General features: G+C 36.6%; 2 protein-coding genes across 2 annotated transcripts in view; one reads left to right on the forward strand and one right to left on the reverse strand.

Moving 5' to 3' along the window:
• Nucleotides 1-4,554, forward strand: part of fndc3bb (fibronectin type III domain containing 3Bb) — a 42,106-nt gene extending 37,552 nt beyond the window's left edge. The window contains exon 24 of the mRNA XM_084398355.1: nucleotides 2,751-4,554. Within this exon, the coding sequence (XP_084254481.1) occupies nucleotides 2,751-3,050 (300 nt within the window). The 3' untranslated portion in view covers nucleotides 3,051-4,554. The remainder of the gene's footprint in view (nucleotides 1-2,750) is intronic.
• Nucleotides 4,555-7,492: 2,938 nt separating this feature from the next.
• Nucleotides 7,493-9,939, reverse strand: ghsrb (growth hormone secretagogue receptor b; the record flags this gene model as incomplete). The annotated part of the gene is made up of 2 exons (XM_084398208.1): nucleotides 7,493-8,052; nucleotides 9,147-9,939. The coding sequence occupies 2 exons, from the start codon at nucleotides 9,937-9,939 to the stop codon at nucleotides 7,745-7,747; spliced, it is 1,101 nt and encodes a 366-aa protein (XP_084254334.1). The 3' UTR covers nucleotides 7,493-7,744.
• Between the last annotated feature and the right edge of the window lie 5,075 nt (nucleotides 9,940-15,014).

Genomic DNA, 15,014 nt, shown 5'->3' on the forward strand with positions numbered 1-15,014 from the left:
TATACATACATAATTGTGTGTCTTTCATGGCAATAATATCAAGACTTCACCTAAACTGAGCTACCGTTTATTGAGAGGCTTAAAATCTCTTTTGTTTCCATGGAGACATATGTTGCGGTCCTTCTGAGTGCTGCATGTGACCGGTGGAACGAAGTCTGAATACGTGACCTCAACAATATTTACTAGGCCTGGTTTTATTTTCCATTTGCTCAGTGTTTTTTTTTTTTTTTTTGCATGTTTCCAAAAATGGCTTATGCTTTTGTCAACAACCACATTCGGTGAGCTATTGTGTATGTGTATATGTATATATATATATATATATATATATATATATATATATATATATATATATATATATACTTAGTTTTGCCAATAAAAGATGTAGAATAATTTGTTTTGCTTCTGATTGTGAAGCACACTGACCTTACTGCTGTGAATTGAATAGAATCTTCCACTGAGTAGTGCTCTTGTGCTACATACAGACTATTAAGCATAATGTAGGGGTCATTAGTGCAGAATGTACCGTTACATACAGTACAATCATTCATTACAGTGTTTTTTAAATACACCACAGAGGAAAAAGGTTTGCATTTCAAGCCAGAACATCATCAGTGTTTTATGAACAAACAGAAGTACAGCTCATTCTTATGATATTGATCATGACAGTGTGTCTCGCTCTCCAGATGAAAGGATTACAGTGTCTTGTTGAGATTACCTTTGAGCAGACCGAAGTCTTTTATTAGCGAGCTCTGAAGATTTCTATTTTGCAATATGTGGGTCAGAGTCCGAGTGAAAACACTGTCTGGCCTTATTTCTTCCGTCTTGGATTCTTTTCTGATGACAAGTGAACCTAAAATCTTGTTGATTCATTCCTCATATGTTCTTTTACTGCATTTGCTGTAGCTGCCTAAAACAATGTTTTTTGTTAAGTAATCTTTGGTAACACTTTATTTTACAGTGTCCTATAGTAATAACAGTAAATGATGCATGATTGCATGCAACTAACCCTCAACCAAATCCTAACCCTATTGTAAGTACATGTAGTTATTTAATATTACTCAGTACTTAAATGTATACTTACACTGTAATGATGACACCTTACAATAAAGTGTAACCTTTTTTTTTATTATAAGGGATAGCATTTAAATATATATATATATATATATATATATATATTTTTTTTACAGATCTATATACATATACTGTACATATGTAGCCTGACGTCGTCATACTCATATTCTAGTCAGTCAGAATGTGAGTCTGATACTGCTCCATAGAGATTTGATTATGAGGCGTGTCTCAACCGAACCAGGAAAAAAACAACTCTGCACTCAATTGGATAGACCTACAACCAATCAGAGCAACGGAGTAAATGACGCATGTTCTTCATTCATATTTTCAACCAACAAAATGTTGCGGCTTCTACAAGCATTTAATAAAAATAAATTAAAAAAAATTAAAAAAAAAATGTCGCGGCTCTCTGTTCCTCTTTTAAAATGAATGCGCTGCCGATATCTTCTATAACAGACGCGATGGCGGAATCTACACATGTTTCATAAACAAAGTTCGGGAGGAGCACGTACAAATAATCAATCCAATATCAACTTGTCATCAAACAATACCATGTCTAACGTTACCCTATCTATCAGCATGAGGAAGCATATTCACTCTGTAAACTTACCTAACACTCCTTGACAGTTTTCCAGCATCCCTCCACCACCCCGAATCCTCACTCTTGTCTTGTTCTCTCACAACCAGGAATACGGGGGAGTATGGCTACCGAGCCCACAGCCCTCTCCTCGGACAGCACGTCATATACGCATTTATTCTATCGACTTATTTGTGTGAAATCTTATATACGCATTTATTCTATCGACTTATTTGTAAATGTGAGCTCGTGAAATCTCAATTCTCCAGCAGCAGTCGTCTTTGTTGTAAACTAATTCAAATCAAGCGCTCTTTGGTGACGTGGATGATTACGTTACCGTTGCTTATCTGTCCATCATCGTATAAAGCCCGCCCTGACAATTTGATTGGTCCGAACAATTTTTGTTCGGGCATAATAGCTCCTCAACGGAGCGAGTCCAGACCGAACTTCCCGACCAAAAAATGTTGTGGGCGGGGTTCGGGCTGGCACCCAGGCTAGTACATATGTATATACATACATATTTACATGTTTATATACTCAATCCCAGTCACCTTTTATTATAATAACAAATATATTTTGTATTTACTTGTTTAAATGTTTTATTCATTGCCAGTCACCTTGTATAATTAATAATTATAATTATATAGTAGTAGTATTTATGTAAAAAAAATAGATTTTCTATTTCATATTCACACGTTTGCATCTATATTGTCATTTGTGTTATTGTATATTCATTAAATTTGAATATTTGTTATATAATATTAATATTTACATATATATATAAATATAAATATATATATATATATATATATAAGATATAATATAATATAAAATAAAATAAAATAAAATAAAATACTTCTTAGATATTATATATATATATATATATATATATATATATATATTTTTTTTTTTTTTTTTTTTTTTTTTTTTTTACATATGTATTTTCCATCCCATTCACCCTATATAATATCTAAGAAGTATTTTATTATTATTATTATTATTATTAATAATAATAATTCCTTTTTAAGTATCCAAAAGTATGCACCGTGATGAAGGATGAACTTGATCTGAGCTAATGCATCACTCTCCTTCTGTCTCTTAGGTGTATAAGGGAGACGAGACGTCCTTCCAGCTGTTCGGCCTACAGTGGAACACAGACTACCGAGTGCGAGTGTTTGCATGCAGGCGCTGCGCAGACACCCATCAGGAGCTGTTCGGGTCCTTCAGCCCGTCCGCTCACTTCAACCTGCGGCGGTCTGACGCCACACTGGCTGTGGACGCGGACGTCACCAGGGTGCCCATGGGAAAAACCCTCACAGATGAACAGTTCGCCGGCCTCATAGTGTTTGGGGTGGCCTCTCTCTCGGTCTTAATGGCCTTCCTGCTTCAGCTTCTGATTTAGACTTGAGTTTTAAACTAAAGCTTGCAAAACCATTAGTGCAAGTATTATTTTTTTGGTCATTGACCAAAATACACTTTTTACAGTTTTAAGAACGACCACCTGAGCAGATTTCATATTATTTTTTATTACAGGTTTTTTACAGTTTCTATAAGGTGAGTTACAGCTTTAAGAAATCAGTAATGATGAAACGTACTGTTCGGCGTCTGTGCCTGTTTTTTTTTTTTTTTTTTTTTTTTTTTTTTTTTTTTTTAAGATGCTGTAGCATATTTTATACATTTTATATTTAGTATTTAGGAGATTTTTAACACTAAAGTAATAAGTGGCCTTTCGGATCTCAAGTTATGTAATAATGGAGTCTGAGGATGTTTTTTGTAATGGTCAGTTTTGATTATCTTTAATTCAGTGTCTAGACAGATAAACGTCACCGAGATTCTCTTTCTCTTATCTGTGCCCCTGGAAAGTCTGTCTAAAAGCTTCTTAAAAGCTTTATACTTTAGTTTGTCTTACAAAAAAAAAAGAGGTGTCCTTGGGCCTTCTGTACAAAAAACTGTCAGTCCAAAGAGAGTCAAATGACAGTCTTTGCAATCAATCATCAATGTACAGTGTTGTGAAGTCTGGAGTGTTTGTACCTCAGGGACTTGATGTGATGTGAACCTGTGCCTTTAAATCCACATTTCCAATCTTTCATGACAAATCATTTCCGATCTGCTGCTTACAGTATTCAATTAACCCTTTACCCTGGTCACATACAGTACATGATCATGTTTACTAGCTCAATCAGCCCTTAACCAAAGTTAGTGAGCAAAAAAAGGTATACAGAAACAGTTTGGTTGGATTTATTTATGCTATATACTTTTACTTTATAATGCAAATCACAGTGCAATCTTCATTTATTTATTACAAGAATCAGAACTGTCAGATTCAATATTTTCCTCATGTAGCATGTCTTTTTTTATGACAAATCTTTATTATTTTTCCAAATATACCGCAGCATTTTAACATCATTAACCTGTCTTATTTCAGATATATTTGTATTGTTTGTTATTCTGGTTTTGATTCTGAAAAGGTTGGTAGACCTTGTGATTTCATCTGCACAACAGCAAGTTTAAGCCAAATCTTGGCATTTTTATTTTTACTTCTTTTAACTACTCATCGTATATATATATATATATGTATTGCTGAAATTTTTAGACAAACATATTCCATTGTTGTCTGATTAAAAGAAGTTGAAATGACTTGACACTAGAAAACTTGAAGTGGAAACACTTGAAGAACACTTTTTGTTAAAGAACTATAGACCCAGAATCTTTTTAAGTGGAAAACATAAATACTTTTTTTTTTTCTTTTTTTTTAGCTAAATTTAGCTGGATATCAGGTAATAAGTGGCCTAGACATAGTTTTCCATGCTTGCATATTGTTTCATGAAAATCATTCCATATTACCATTTTGTTTTAAAGCATAACTGTCACATTTATTGATGTAAATTATAATCATAGACATATTTAAAAAAAAAAAAAAAAAAAAAACTACCATATCAATTTAAATGTATAGATATTGAAAATTACTACCCTTTGTATTTAAGATGATTATGTATCTGTAGCATATATGTAATATATTTATACACAATAAATTTTTTAAAATTTCTGAAACAATTTGAGGTGTTTGTATTTCATTTGTGACCATCAATATTATATTTTAATTATTTTATTATTATTTACATTTTATCTTTACAGAAGGACACAAAAGTAACATTTTCATTAGATTTTCCGTGGGGAGTCGAGACTTGTTATACTTTTCTTTAATGCGTTTCCAAGAACAAACAAGCTGTGTAGTCAATAACACAAAATCCATTTTAATTTTAAAATCAAGTAATACTGCATGACATCAAAACCTTTGTATATTACACAATAATGCCTTCCAGAAAATGCATCACAGTGTGAATTTAGGCATATAGACAATATCTTTCATAAATGTTTTCATTAACAAAAACATGTCGTCTCTTGAAGATTCTTACACAGGCATCTCAAGAAAAGGTTTTACATTAATTGCCAACAAGTAACACATACTGAATTCAAACACAAAGCTTACAAAACACGGCATTGTTCACAAACCTGCAATAAGTGCACTTTTTATGCCTGCTATGCATTTATGTACTATGATCCAATGGCATAAGCTTGGTGATGAGCTTTAAATGGCATGGGATGTTATCATTCAGCACCATTGTATCTCTCCCACATAGGGTACAATGTTAGAGTGCTTACATCTACAGTGCTCTGTCATCCAGTACTTCACACAGTTTAAGGCATTTTGGGTAGTGTGCATATGTACAGTTTGCATGAATACCAGGTAAAGGGAATCACTGCTGGTGTCTGCTGATGATGGAAATACCTGTGCATAAACATTATCATAAAATACACTCATATTTGGTGTATGCACTAGGTATGTTGCTCCTAAAGTTAAAAATGCAGCCATCAATAAAAAAAATAAAAATATGCTTTTAATTATTTCAAATAAAAAAAACTTTTCAGTCAGCATTAGAATAGTTTAAAAAATAAAATACTGTCATTAATTACCCTCATGTCGTTCCAAACACGTCATTTATTCATCTTCGGAACACGAATGAAAATGGAAGATTTTTTTTTTAATGAAATCTGAGCGATATCTGTTGCCAGTTACATAACTGACACTTTAACACTTCAAAACATTCATAAAGAGATTGTAAAACTAATCCATATGAATTGAGTGGTTTAATAAAAAATTTCTGAAGAGATACGATCTCTATGATGAACAGATTGAATTGAGGCTTTTATTCACATCTAAACATTCATCAACTTACACATCAGTTGTGGTAAACGGAGCAAAAGCATGTTCGCTTGACGTGCGAGAACCAATGAGGTTCATTCTCTCGTTACGCAGCACGTTTGAGCTTCTGTAAGAACCAATGAGGTTCATTCTCGAGTTACACAGCACATTTGAGCTTCTGTAAGAACCAATGAGGTTCATTCTCTCGTTACGCAGCACGGTTGAGCTTCGGGAAGAACCAGTGAGGTTCATTCTCGTGTTACGCAGCACGTTTGAGCTTCTGTAAGAACCAATGAGGTTCATTCTCTCGTTACGCAGCACGGTTGAGCTTCGGGAAGAACCAGTGAGGTTCATTCTCGTGTTACGCAGCACATTTGAGCTTCTGTAAGAACCAATGAGGTTCATTCTCGTGTTACACAGCACGTTTGAGCTTCTGTAAGAACCAATGAGGTTCATTCTCGTGTTACACAGCACGTTTGAGCTTCTGTAAGAACCAATGAGGGTCATTCTCGTGTTACACAGCACGTTTGAGCTTCTGTAAGAACCAATGAGGTTCATTCTCTCGTTACGCAGCACGTTTGAGCTTCAGCAAGAACCAATGAGGTTCATTCTCGTGTTATGCAGCATGTTTGAGCTTCAGCAAGAACCAATGAGGTTCATTCTCTTGTTACGCAGCACGTTTGAGCTTCTGTAAGAACCAATGAGGTTCATTCTCTCGTTACGCAGCACGTTTGAGCTTCAGCAAGAACCAATGAGGTTCATTCTCGTGTTATGCAGCATGTTTGAGCTTCAGCAAGAACCAATGAGGTTCATTCTCTCGTTACGCAGCACGTTTGAGCTTCTGTAAGAACCAGTGAGGTTCATTCTCGTGTTACGCAGCACGTTTGAGCTTTGGAAAGAACCAATGAGGTTCATTCTCGTGTTACGCAGCACGTTTGAGCTTCCGCAAGAACCAATGAGGTTCATTCTCATGTAAAGGTCCTTGCATACTGAATCTGAAATTTCCATATGCGGTTTTTCGTATTCGTGTTTCAGAGGCTCTGAATTGTCAAGACACCATTCAAAATGCTTGCATCGGATGCGAAAAACACACAAAATCAAACCCGATCCAATTTTTTTTACATTTTCGGAGGCAGTGTGTAAGCGTGATTGACAATTTTTTAACGTGCGAAAATTTCAGACGCGAATTTCGGACTGGGCAAGGACCTTTATGCAGCACGTTTGAGCTTCTGTAAGAACCAATGAGGTTCATTCTCGTGTTACGCAGCACGTTCGAGCTTCTGCAAGAACCAATGAGCTTCCATAAGAGGTTTGTTCTCGTGCTTCAAGCAGGTTCGGTTGAGTTTGTTTACGTTCGCTGATCAATGTTTATATGTGATTAAAAGCCTTAATTAAATCTGTTCATTATATAAAGCGATCGAGTCTCTTCATATGGATTAGTTTTACAATCTCTTTACGGACTTTTTGAAGTGTCAAAGTGGTAGTAACGTAGGCTGTCAATGGAGGGACAGAAAGATCTCAGATTTCATTAAAAAAAAAATCTTCATTTGTGTTCTGAAGATGAACAAAAGTCTTAAGGTGGAACGACATGAGGGTGAGAAATTAAGGACAGAAGTTTAGTTTTTTGGTGAACAATCCCTTTAATATACTTAGTGTGATCAGGGCTCAGCAGTTCGATTATTTTTTTCTCTGCTATATACAGGCTAAATTGAAAATATGCAATGGCTTTTATGATATCAGATGACTCAGTGGATGGTTGAAATTAAATGCATAATCTCAATATCACCAAAATGATGAGGTTAATGTTGACTGTCCTTTTCATTCTCGTTCAGTGTTTTTAGTCTTTTTAGTCTGTGTTGAAAAGTGCACGTTTCAAATCGATTTTTCCTTTGTCACGTGCTCCAGCTGTATTCATTACACACCGAAAAACTCTCCGCGTTCACGATGCTCTGCACAGATCGTCCGGGAGCGCGCCTCACTCCGAACAGTTTGCACGCCGCGCTCCTGTACTTCTTCGACATGATGTTGTAGAGGATTGGGTTGATCGCAGCGCTGAGGTAAAACAGCACAAATGAGACCAAGTTGCAGTATTCGCTGATTTGGGAGATGATGGGAGAATTTGCCTCGGATGACTTGGAGAAGAGATAACGACCAACGTGGAACGGCAGCCAGCAGAGAACAAACGCAAGAACCACCACAGCTGATAAAGGGAGAGAGAGAAAGTTATTGTTTTTAATGGTTTTTACATTGCATTATAAAAATAAGAAAAACATTTAATACGATATTCAAAAAGAGTGTTTAAACATGCTTAGTACGGCCCGGGTAGCAATTATAGTCGGAAATTAAGTTAGGCTACTTACGGCTGAGTCGAATCACTAATCGATCCGACTGAACGGTTCGCTAAAAGAACCGACTCAAGAACTCGAGTCATTCGTTTGGGTTTCGGACTACACTGGTCGCTGTATGTTTTTAAATCACTCAAAGAAAATCGAATCTGAGTGACTCGCGGGGAAGATAATTATGTTTTTGATTTAGAACCGGACAAAGAGTTCAGGAAACATGCTACTAACGTCAATGAATGTGTTCTTCATTGAAATAATTTGATTCCTGATTATAAATAATAATAATAATAATAAACAAGTGCAACATGCTTTTAAATGGAGGCTGGACATACAGTTCTTGGTTCCAAGTAATAGTTAATGGTCCATAAAGTTGTAATATAGAATATACACTCGTTTAATCAAAAGCATTAATTGTGTATGGCAGAAAAGAACGAATTTTAGACCATCAAAATTTCAGCACAGATAGTCCCCATGTCTGGTTAGGAGACGCATTTGGCGTTTTTTTTTTTTTTTTTTTTTTTTGCGTACCTTTGCAGTCGTGCACAAAATGAGCAAAAATTTTATTCTGATTCTGATTAATAATTAATGTAAACTGTAATGTCAAAAATCCATATCAATGTACATTTATAACAATATTTTTATTATAATTTTTTTAAATTATTTTTTATAGCCTATAGAACACTTTATTTGGTTAAAAAAAATCACTGTAAAATCACCTCTCGTGGCTTATTGCTTTATGCACACGGCGTTTAATTAGCGTCTGTTCTGTCAGATGTAAATAAATATTTATTAAATTAAACAATTGTTTTAAATATCATTTTTTAATCAAATTTTCTGAATGAAACCCACGCAACATATAGCCTAATATAATGGGCTATATAGCCTATGATTTTCAAACATAATATAATACACAAAGTATTTGTCCGACTTTTCAGGGCATCGTTGAGCTCACCTAGCATTTTGACCGTTTGTTTATTGTTCTTATCTCGACTAGAAATGGGTCCGACTGGATTCTCCTTTCTTCTCCACAGCCTTCTGCCTATGAGGCTGTATAACACTGTCAAACAGAGGACCGGGAGGAAGAAAAACACACTGGAGACCCAAACCATCATAGTAAGCAGTCCGGACCGGATGGCATATTCGGTCGCTTTACACTCGTTGGTTTCCCAGGAGTTGGTGCCGTTCTCGTGCTCGACCCCAACCAGAATGAATATAGGTCCCGCGCTGCACAGAGCCACAGCCCAGAGGAGTAAAATCACCACTTTTACCCGACCCCGCGTGACGATGACTTTTGCCCTGAAGGGAAAGCATATAGCGAAGTATCTTTCCACGCTCAGCGCGGTGATGTTGAGGATGGTGGAGTACGTGCAGCTTTCACTCACAAACTGAAAGAGTTTGCACAGCTCGTCGCCAAAGTTCCACGGTCGATACCGCCAGACCCGGTACAGGTCGAGGGGCATGCAGAGGAAAATAAGCAGGTCTGAAAGTGCCATGCTGCAGAGGTAAAGGTTAGTGGTGGTTCGCATGTCTTTGTATTTAGTGACCACCGAAATGGTCAACAGGTTCCCAGCGATTCCGACGAGGAACAGGAAAGAGCACGTCACTGTGATGCCAGTCAGTATTGGGACTGGGAAGAGATGGACCGGGTACTCAAAGTCCTCAGCAGTGGCATTACTGTCCATAATGTCCTCAGCGCATAAAGTGATGCTGAACGGGCAGCTGGACACGTTTGTCCAATTAGTCATTATGATGAAATTTCAGAGGATTTGCATGGGCTTAATGGCACCTCATGATTTCCACCCAGCTGTTGTTTCCATGCACATCTTATTCTTACAGGTGTTCAGTGCACAGCATGAGAAGTGCACGCGAGTAACCTGTCAATGATGCGCCCCGAGCTGCGCGCGGGGGTACACGATCCACTCCACGCACGCGCACAAGATGCCTTGACTAATTGGACTGTGAAAAGCAGATTTGTGCATTTGTTCATTCGCTATGTATTTTGTACGTTTGCAACTTATAGCGTTTTAGCATTTCTAACAAATACGAATTACATTAATAGAGCGATTGAAAGCTGGATTGCACGGCGATGGGTAATAGTCTGTATATTTTATGCCACCTGGTGGTGTGAAAAGACCATCTAAGAATATGTAACAGAAAAATAAATTGTCGTGGCATATAATACACGTTAAATAAATAGTAAGTGAAGCGGCGAGTGCTGCTGTCCAGGGTGCTGAAAGCTGTTTGTTAGGTTTCTTTCTTAATGAAACAGTGCTGGATTCTCAATCTCAACTAATTCTGCAAGTCATAATAATGAGAAACTTTCTTGTAATGACTTAGTTTCTCAAAATAATGAGAGACTTCCTCGTAATAATGACGAAGGCTGTGTCCGAAATCGCCCCATATACCCTTAAATAGGGCACTATTTGAGTGGACAGCCTTTTGAAGTGGTGTCCGAAACCATAGTGGAAGTTATCGAGTGCACTCATTCAATCCCACAATGCACCGTGTGCAATCCATTAGTGGAGTAACGTTCTGTATGGAATAGTGAATGAGGGTATAGGGGGCGATTTCGGACACAACCTTAGGTTCTCATAATAATGACTTAGGGTGCGTCTCAATCAGCTCCCTAGTTCAGTTGTCAGGGCACTGAATCAGGGAGTCAGTCATTATAAGGGCTGTCTCAATCGCAAAATCCTTCCAGTGCACTGGAACGTTCGCTCACTAAACATCCAACAATGCACCACAAAAACCAGGGAGCATCTATTGCTCACTATGGCTGTGTCCGATATCGCCCGATACCTTTCACTATTTGAGGGGACAGCCATTTGTAGTTGTGTCCGAGACCATATACGTTATCGAGTGCACTCATTCAATCCCACAATGCACTAGGGAATAGTGAATGAGGGTATAGGGGGCGATTTCGGTTTCTCTTTAATATGAGAAAAGTAAGTAATTACTACAAGAAAGTTTTTCATTATTATGAGAAATTAAGTCATAATTATGAGAAAGTTTCTCATTATTATGACTTGCAAAGTCATAATATTTTAATCAAGTGTGGCAGAAACGGTCTTCCATACGCCACAGATTTCACAAAGGCTTTATTTCGCTTTTCTAGTGGTCTGCTTTTCAAAAATATCTGTTTAAAATATCTGCATTTTTTTTATATATATATATCTGAAACCACTTGCCTATTTAAACGTGTATTGATATATATTAAAGAAAAAATGTCTTCTATAATAATTAGTGAGGTGGGTTAGGAACACTAATCTTCTGATTTTCGCCACACGATGGCAGCATTGTCACTTAAAAGACACCAGTTATTTACGTTATTTATAAAAGACACTCATATTTCTAGCTCAAAATATTTCAATAAAAGTTGAAAACGCTAAAAAATAAATAAACCCGAGACTTCATAAAGTAAAACTGAGAATAAAGTTGTGTTTATGTGATTAAATATTCCATGTTTAAAACCCCTTCCTGCTTTTCCAGTATATTGGGTTTCTGCAGATTGCAGCAACAGCTCTGACAAACAGCAAGTTGCATCTGGTTTGGTATTATTGACAGGATCCATTTGCACACTGACCATTATCACACTATGACCATACTCCCCAAAAAATCAGTAATGTTCACATTTTATTTCTGTAAAAGCTAAACAAATAATAATAAAAAAAGGCCTTTATTTTTTATATTTACTGTAAATAATTATGAGATTATTTCTTTCTTATTTTTTACTCTATTGCTTGAGATAGATAATCTTTCTCAGATTCTGTAATGTAACATTCATAAGCATTTTAAAATATTCCTGCTATGTGTAGAATCTTTTCTGACCTTTAGAAACTTTCCAATAGCAAGAAAGGAAAAAATGCTTCCCTTGTGTCAATAAAATCGTAGTAACTACGTTTGGCATGTATGAAGGGGCCCTAATGACTATCCTGCCTCAATTAGAAGCCGGAGTGATGCAAGATAAGTATCTGTGTTTAGTAAACGAGATTACCCTAATTTGTGTGAGGTAAACAGAATAGTTGAATTTTTTGTTTAGCAGTCTACCTACACAGCCATTGTTGATTGGTAAGAGGGCGTCTGATGCTTGATTTAAGTTAAAATAGTGCATTATTCACTTCAGTTAACATGAAAGAATAAAAGATCACAGACATGTGGGAAAATAGTGTTAGCCAATCAGTCTTGACCGGTTGTTGATTTTTATCAACTAGCTTGTCAAATGTGTTTTAAGCATTACTGCATGTCAGGGCTGGGTGATATGACACTACATGTCATAGCGATGATATAAAGTGTGAATTGATGGAACTTTTTCTAAATCGTTTACATAGATAGGCCTATTTGTGGAGTAAGCAAATTTATCCGTGCAGCTTTTAGTGAGCAGGAATTACTGGAATGTTGGAGTGGAAAAACAAACACTGATGAATGATACACCACAAAAATCTTCAGCTTTTAGTTTTATTGTACATAAAAAATAATAATAAAAAAGGGGTAAATAGTGTCAAGTGAATCTAAATTAAATTTTAGATACACTTTCTAATTTTAATAAACTTATAGAAACAAATTAACTTTGCATAAAATAAACATAAAATAACTTAAAAAGCATTGGACTACCTGCAAAAAAACAGTTTGAAATTCAGTTTATGCTGTGGAATCAAAACTAATATTGAGAATTGTGAAACCATGATATTGTTACTGTGAAGTAAAATTGAGATTTTGGTCACATTGCCCATCCATATTCTTTGCTAGATAGCAGAAAAGGTTCCCACAGTTTTACATACAGTAGGCTATGAATTTTTAATAGTGTTCACCACAAGTAATAGATTACATTGTAACCAGAAATAAGTAGGCCTATATAAATGGCTGCTATTTTGTATAAGTTTATTTGTAATTGCCAGAAAGAAAGAAAGAAATAAAGAAAGGGCAGAGATGAGGTTAGGAATGAAAAGTCAGTAGGCCTATGTAGTTTCTTCATTCACTGTGACCTAGGCCTGCACTGGATGGTCAATTTCACATGTATTTTGTGTATTTTCAAAATACTAAATACTGTATTTGTATTTAAATACATTTTTTCACACAGTATTTTGTATTTGTATTTTAAATACATTTCCATGTATTTATGCCCATCTGTGGCAGTAGGTCTGTTGTAGTTGAGTCTGCCGCAAACTCAATATGTAGCCTTAAAAGCATTGTTTTCAGCTGTCTAACCCTAACTTTATCCAAGGTTTCATATAAAACATATTTAGGCTGCAGCCTGCAGGTAATCACAGCCATGCGGATTTATACAGTAGCCTACTTCTGTAAATATGTAAACAAATAATAATTATTCAACAAAAATATTCAACAAAATTGGCCAGTTTGTTTAGTTCTCCAACTTGAGTGTCTCCACAGAAGAGCACACACTGACACCCGGACAGGATCTCCGTAAATGAGTGGACCGGAGCGACAGAGTTTCCCTCTCCTTCCAAGTAGCCTAGGGGTGATTCCCAAACCTGTCCTGGAGTAGGCTACCCCAGCCCCAACACTGCATGTTTTCTTTGTCTCCCTAATCAAACACACCTGATTCAACTCATCAGCTCATATCACATGGGTTAATGAGCTGATGAGTTGAATCAGGTGTGTTTGATTAGGGAGACAAAGAAAACGTGCAGTGTTGGAGGTACTGGAGGTACGTGCAGTGTTGGAGGTTTGGGAACCTAGGCCTCGAATCGTTCCGTCGCATTACTCGATTGCATATCCATTACGGGTTTTCTAATTACCCACTGAGAGAAAACCGCGTCAAACAATTTTGTGGAGAAGGGAACGCTACCAAAAAGGCACTTGAAGGCAAGCCTGCAACCTCAGCCGAAAAAAGCGTAACACCTGCTAACGGTGCCGTAGCTACGCCGGGAAGGAGACAAGAAGCTTTTTTTAAGTGGATGTCAATGGAGGAGAGGCTTCACTCCGCTGAATAAACTGCTTTTGTGGGAAAACGTTTATCATTTAAGCACATCGGCTAATCTTAAAATGTTAAAACTTTTGTATTTATCAAATTTTATTTAGAGTTTACACCGAAAAAAAGAGCATGCGCATGGAAAAGAACATAGCCTACTTTTTTTTTTTTTTTTTGCAGTCGTGAATAATTACTTATTCAAAATAAGTAGGCCCACCTATGTATTTTGGACGCACTGACTATGGTATCCGCAAAAAAACACTGAACCAGAGCCGTTGAAAAACAGAGTTAGGACACTCTTATTTAACGGCTCTGCTCTGACCGAAATTCAATGATTTCAATGATGTAATGTGATTGGTTCTCAAGGCACATGTGATGCAAGTTAGCCATTTACGCCTTTTCCAACGATAGAGCCACAGACCCTCATATCTCCCAATAAAAAGACTATCTCTGACGCTGCATTTTGGACTTTTGATTTTAAAACAACAATCTCCGCAGCCGTTCGCAAAAGAAAACACATGAGCTTTGAAAACAAATTTTAAAGCAAAATTAAGCTGCTCACCCCAGTGACCACAGACAACTTCTGCGCCAAGAACAAAGACAACGTCAAGTGATACAATCAACATGATTGGAGAGCTTCTTATTGGCTAATAAAATTTTCTACAACTAACTAGGTGACAACTACAACATTAACTAAACCCCTTTCAACCCCTTTCTCATAAACTACTGAATAAATATAGTGTACATTTTACTTCCTTAATAGCTTTCGAAACCAGATTATGAACACGGTAATTGTTACTTTTAACACTCAAAAACATCTCATCGAGTGTAGACGTAGCCACATGCATAATTTACATGGGCGGGTCCAACTGTACAGAAGAGGAAGCGCGA

This window comes from Rutilus rutilus (genome assembly GCF_951802725.1).
Source record: "Rutilus rutilus genome assembly, chromosome: 24".
Classification (NCBI taxonomy): domain Eukaryota; kingdom Metazoa; phylum Chordata; class Actinopteri; order Cypriniformes; family Leuciscidae; genus Rutilus; species Rutilus rutilus.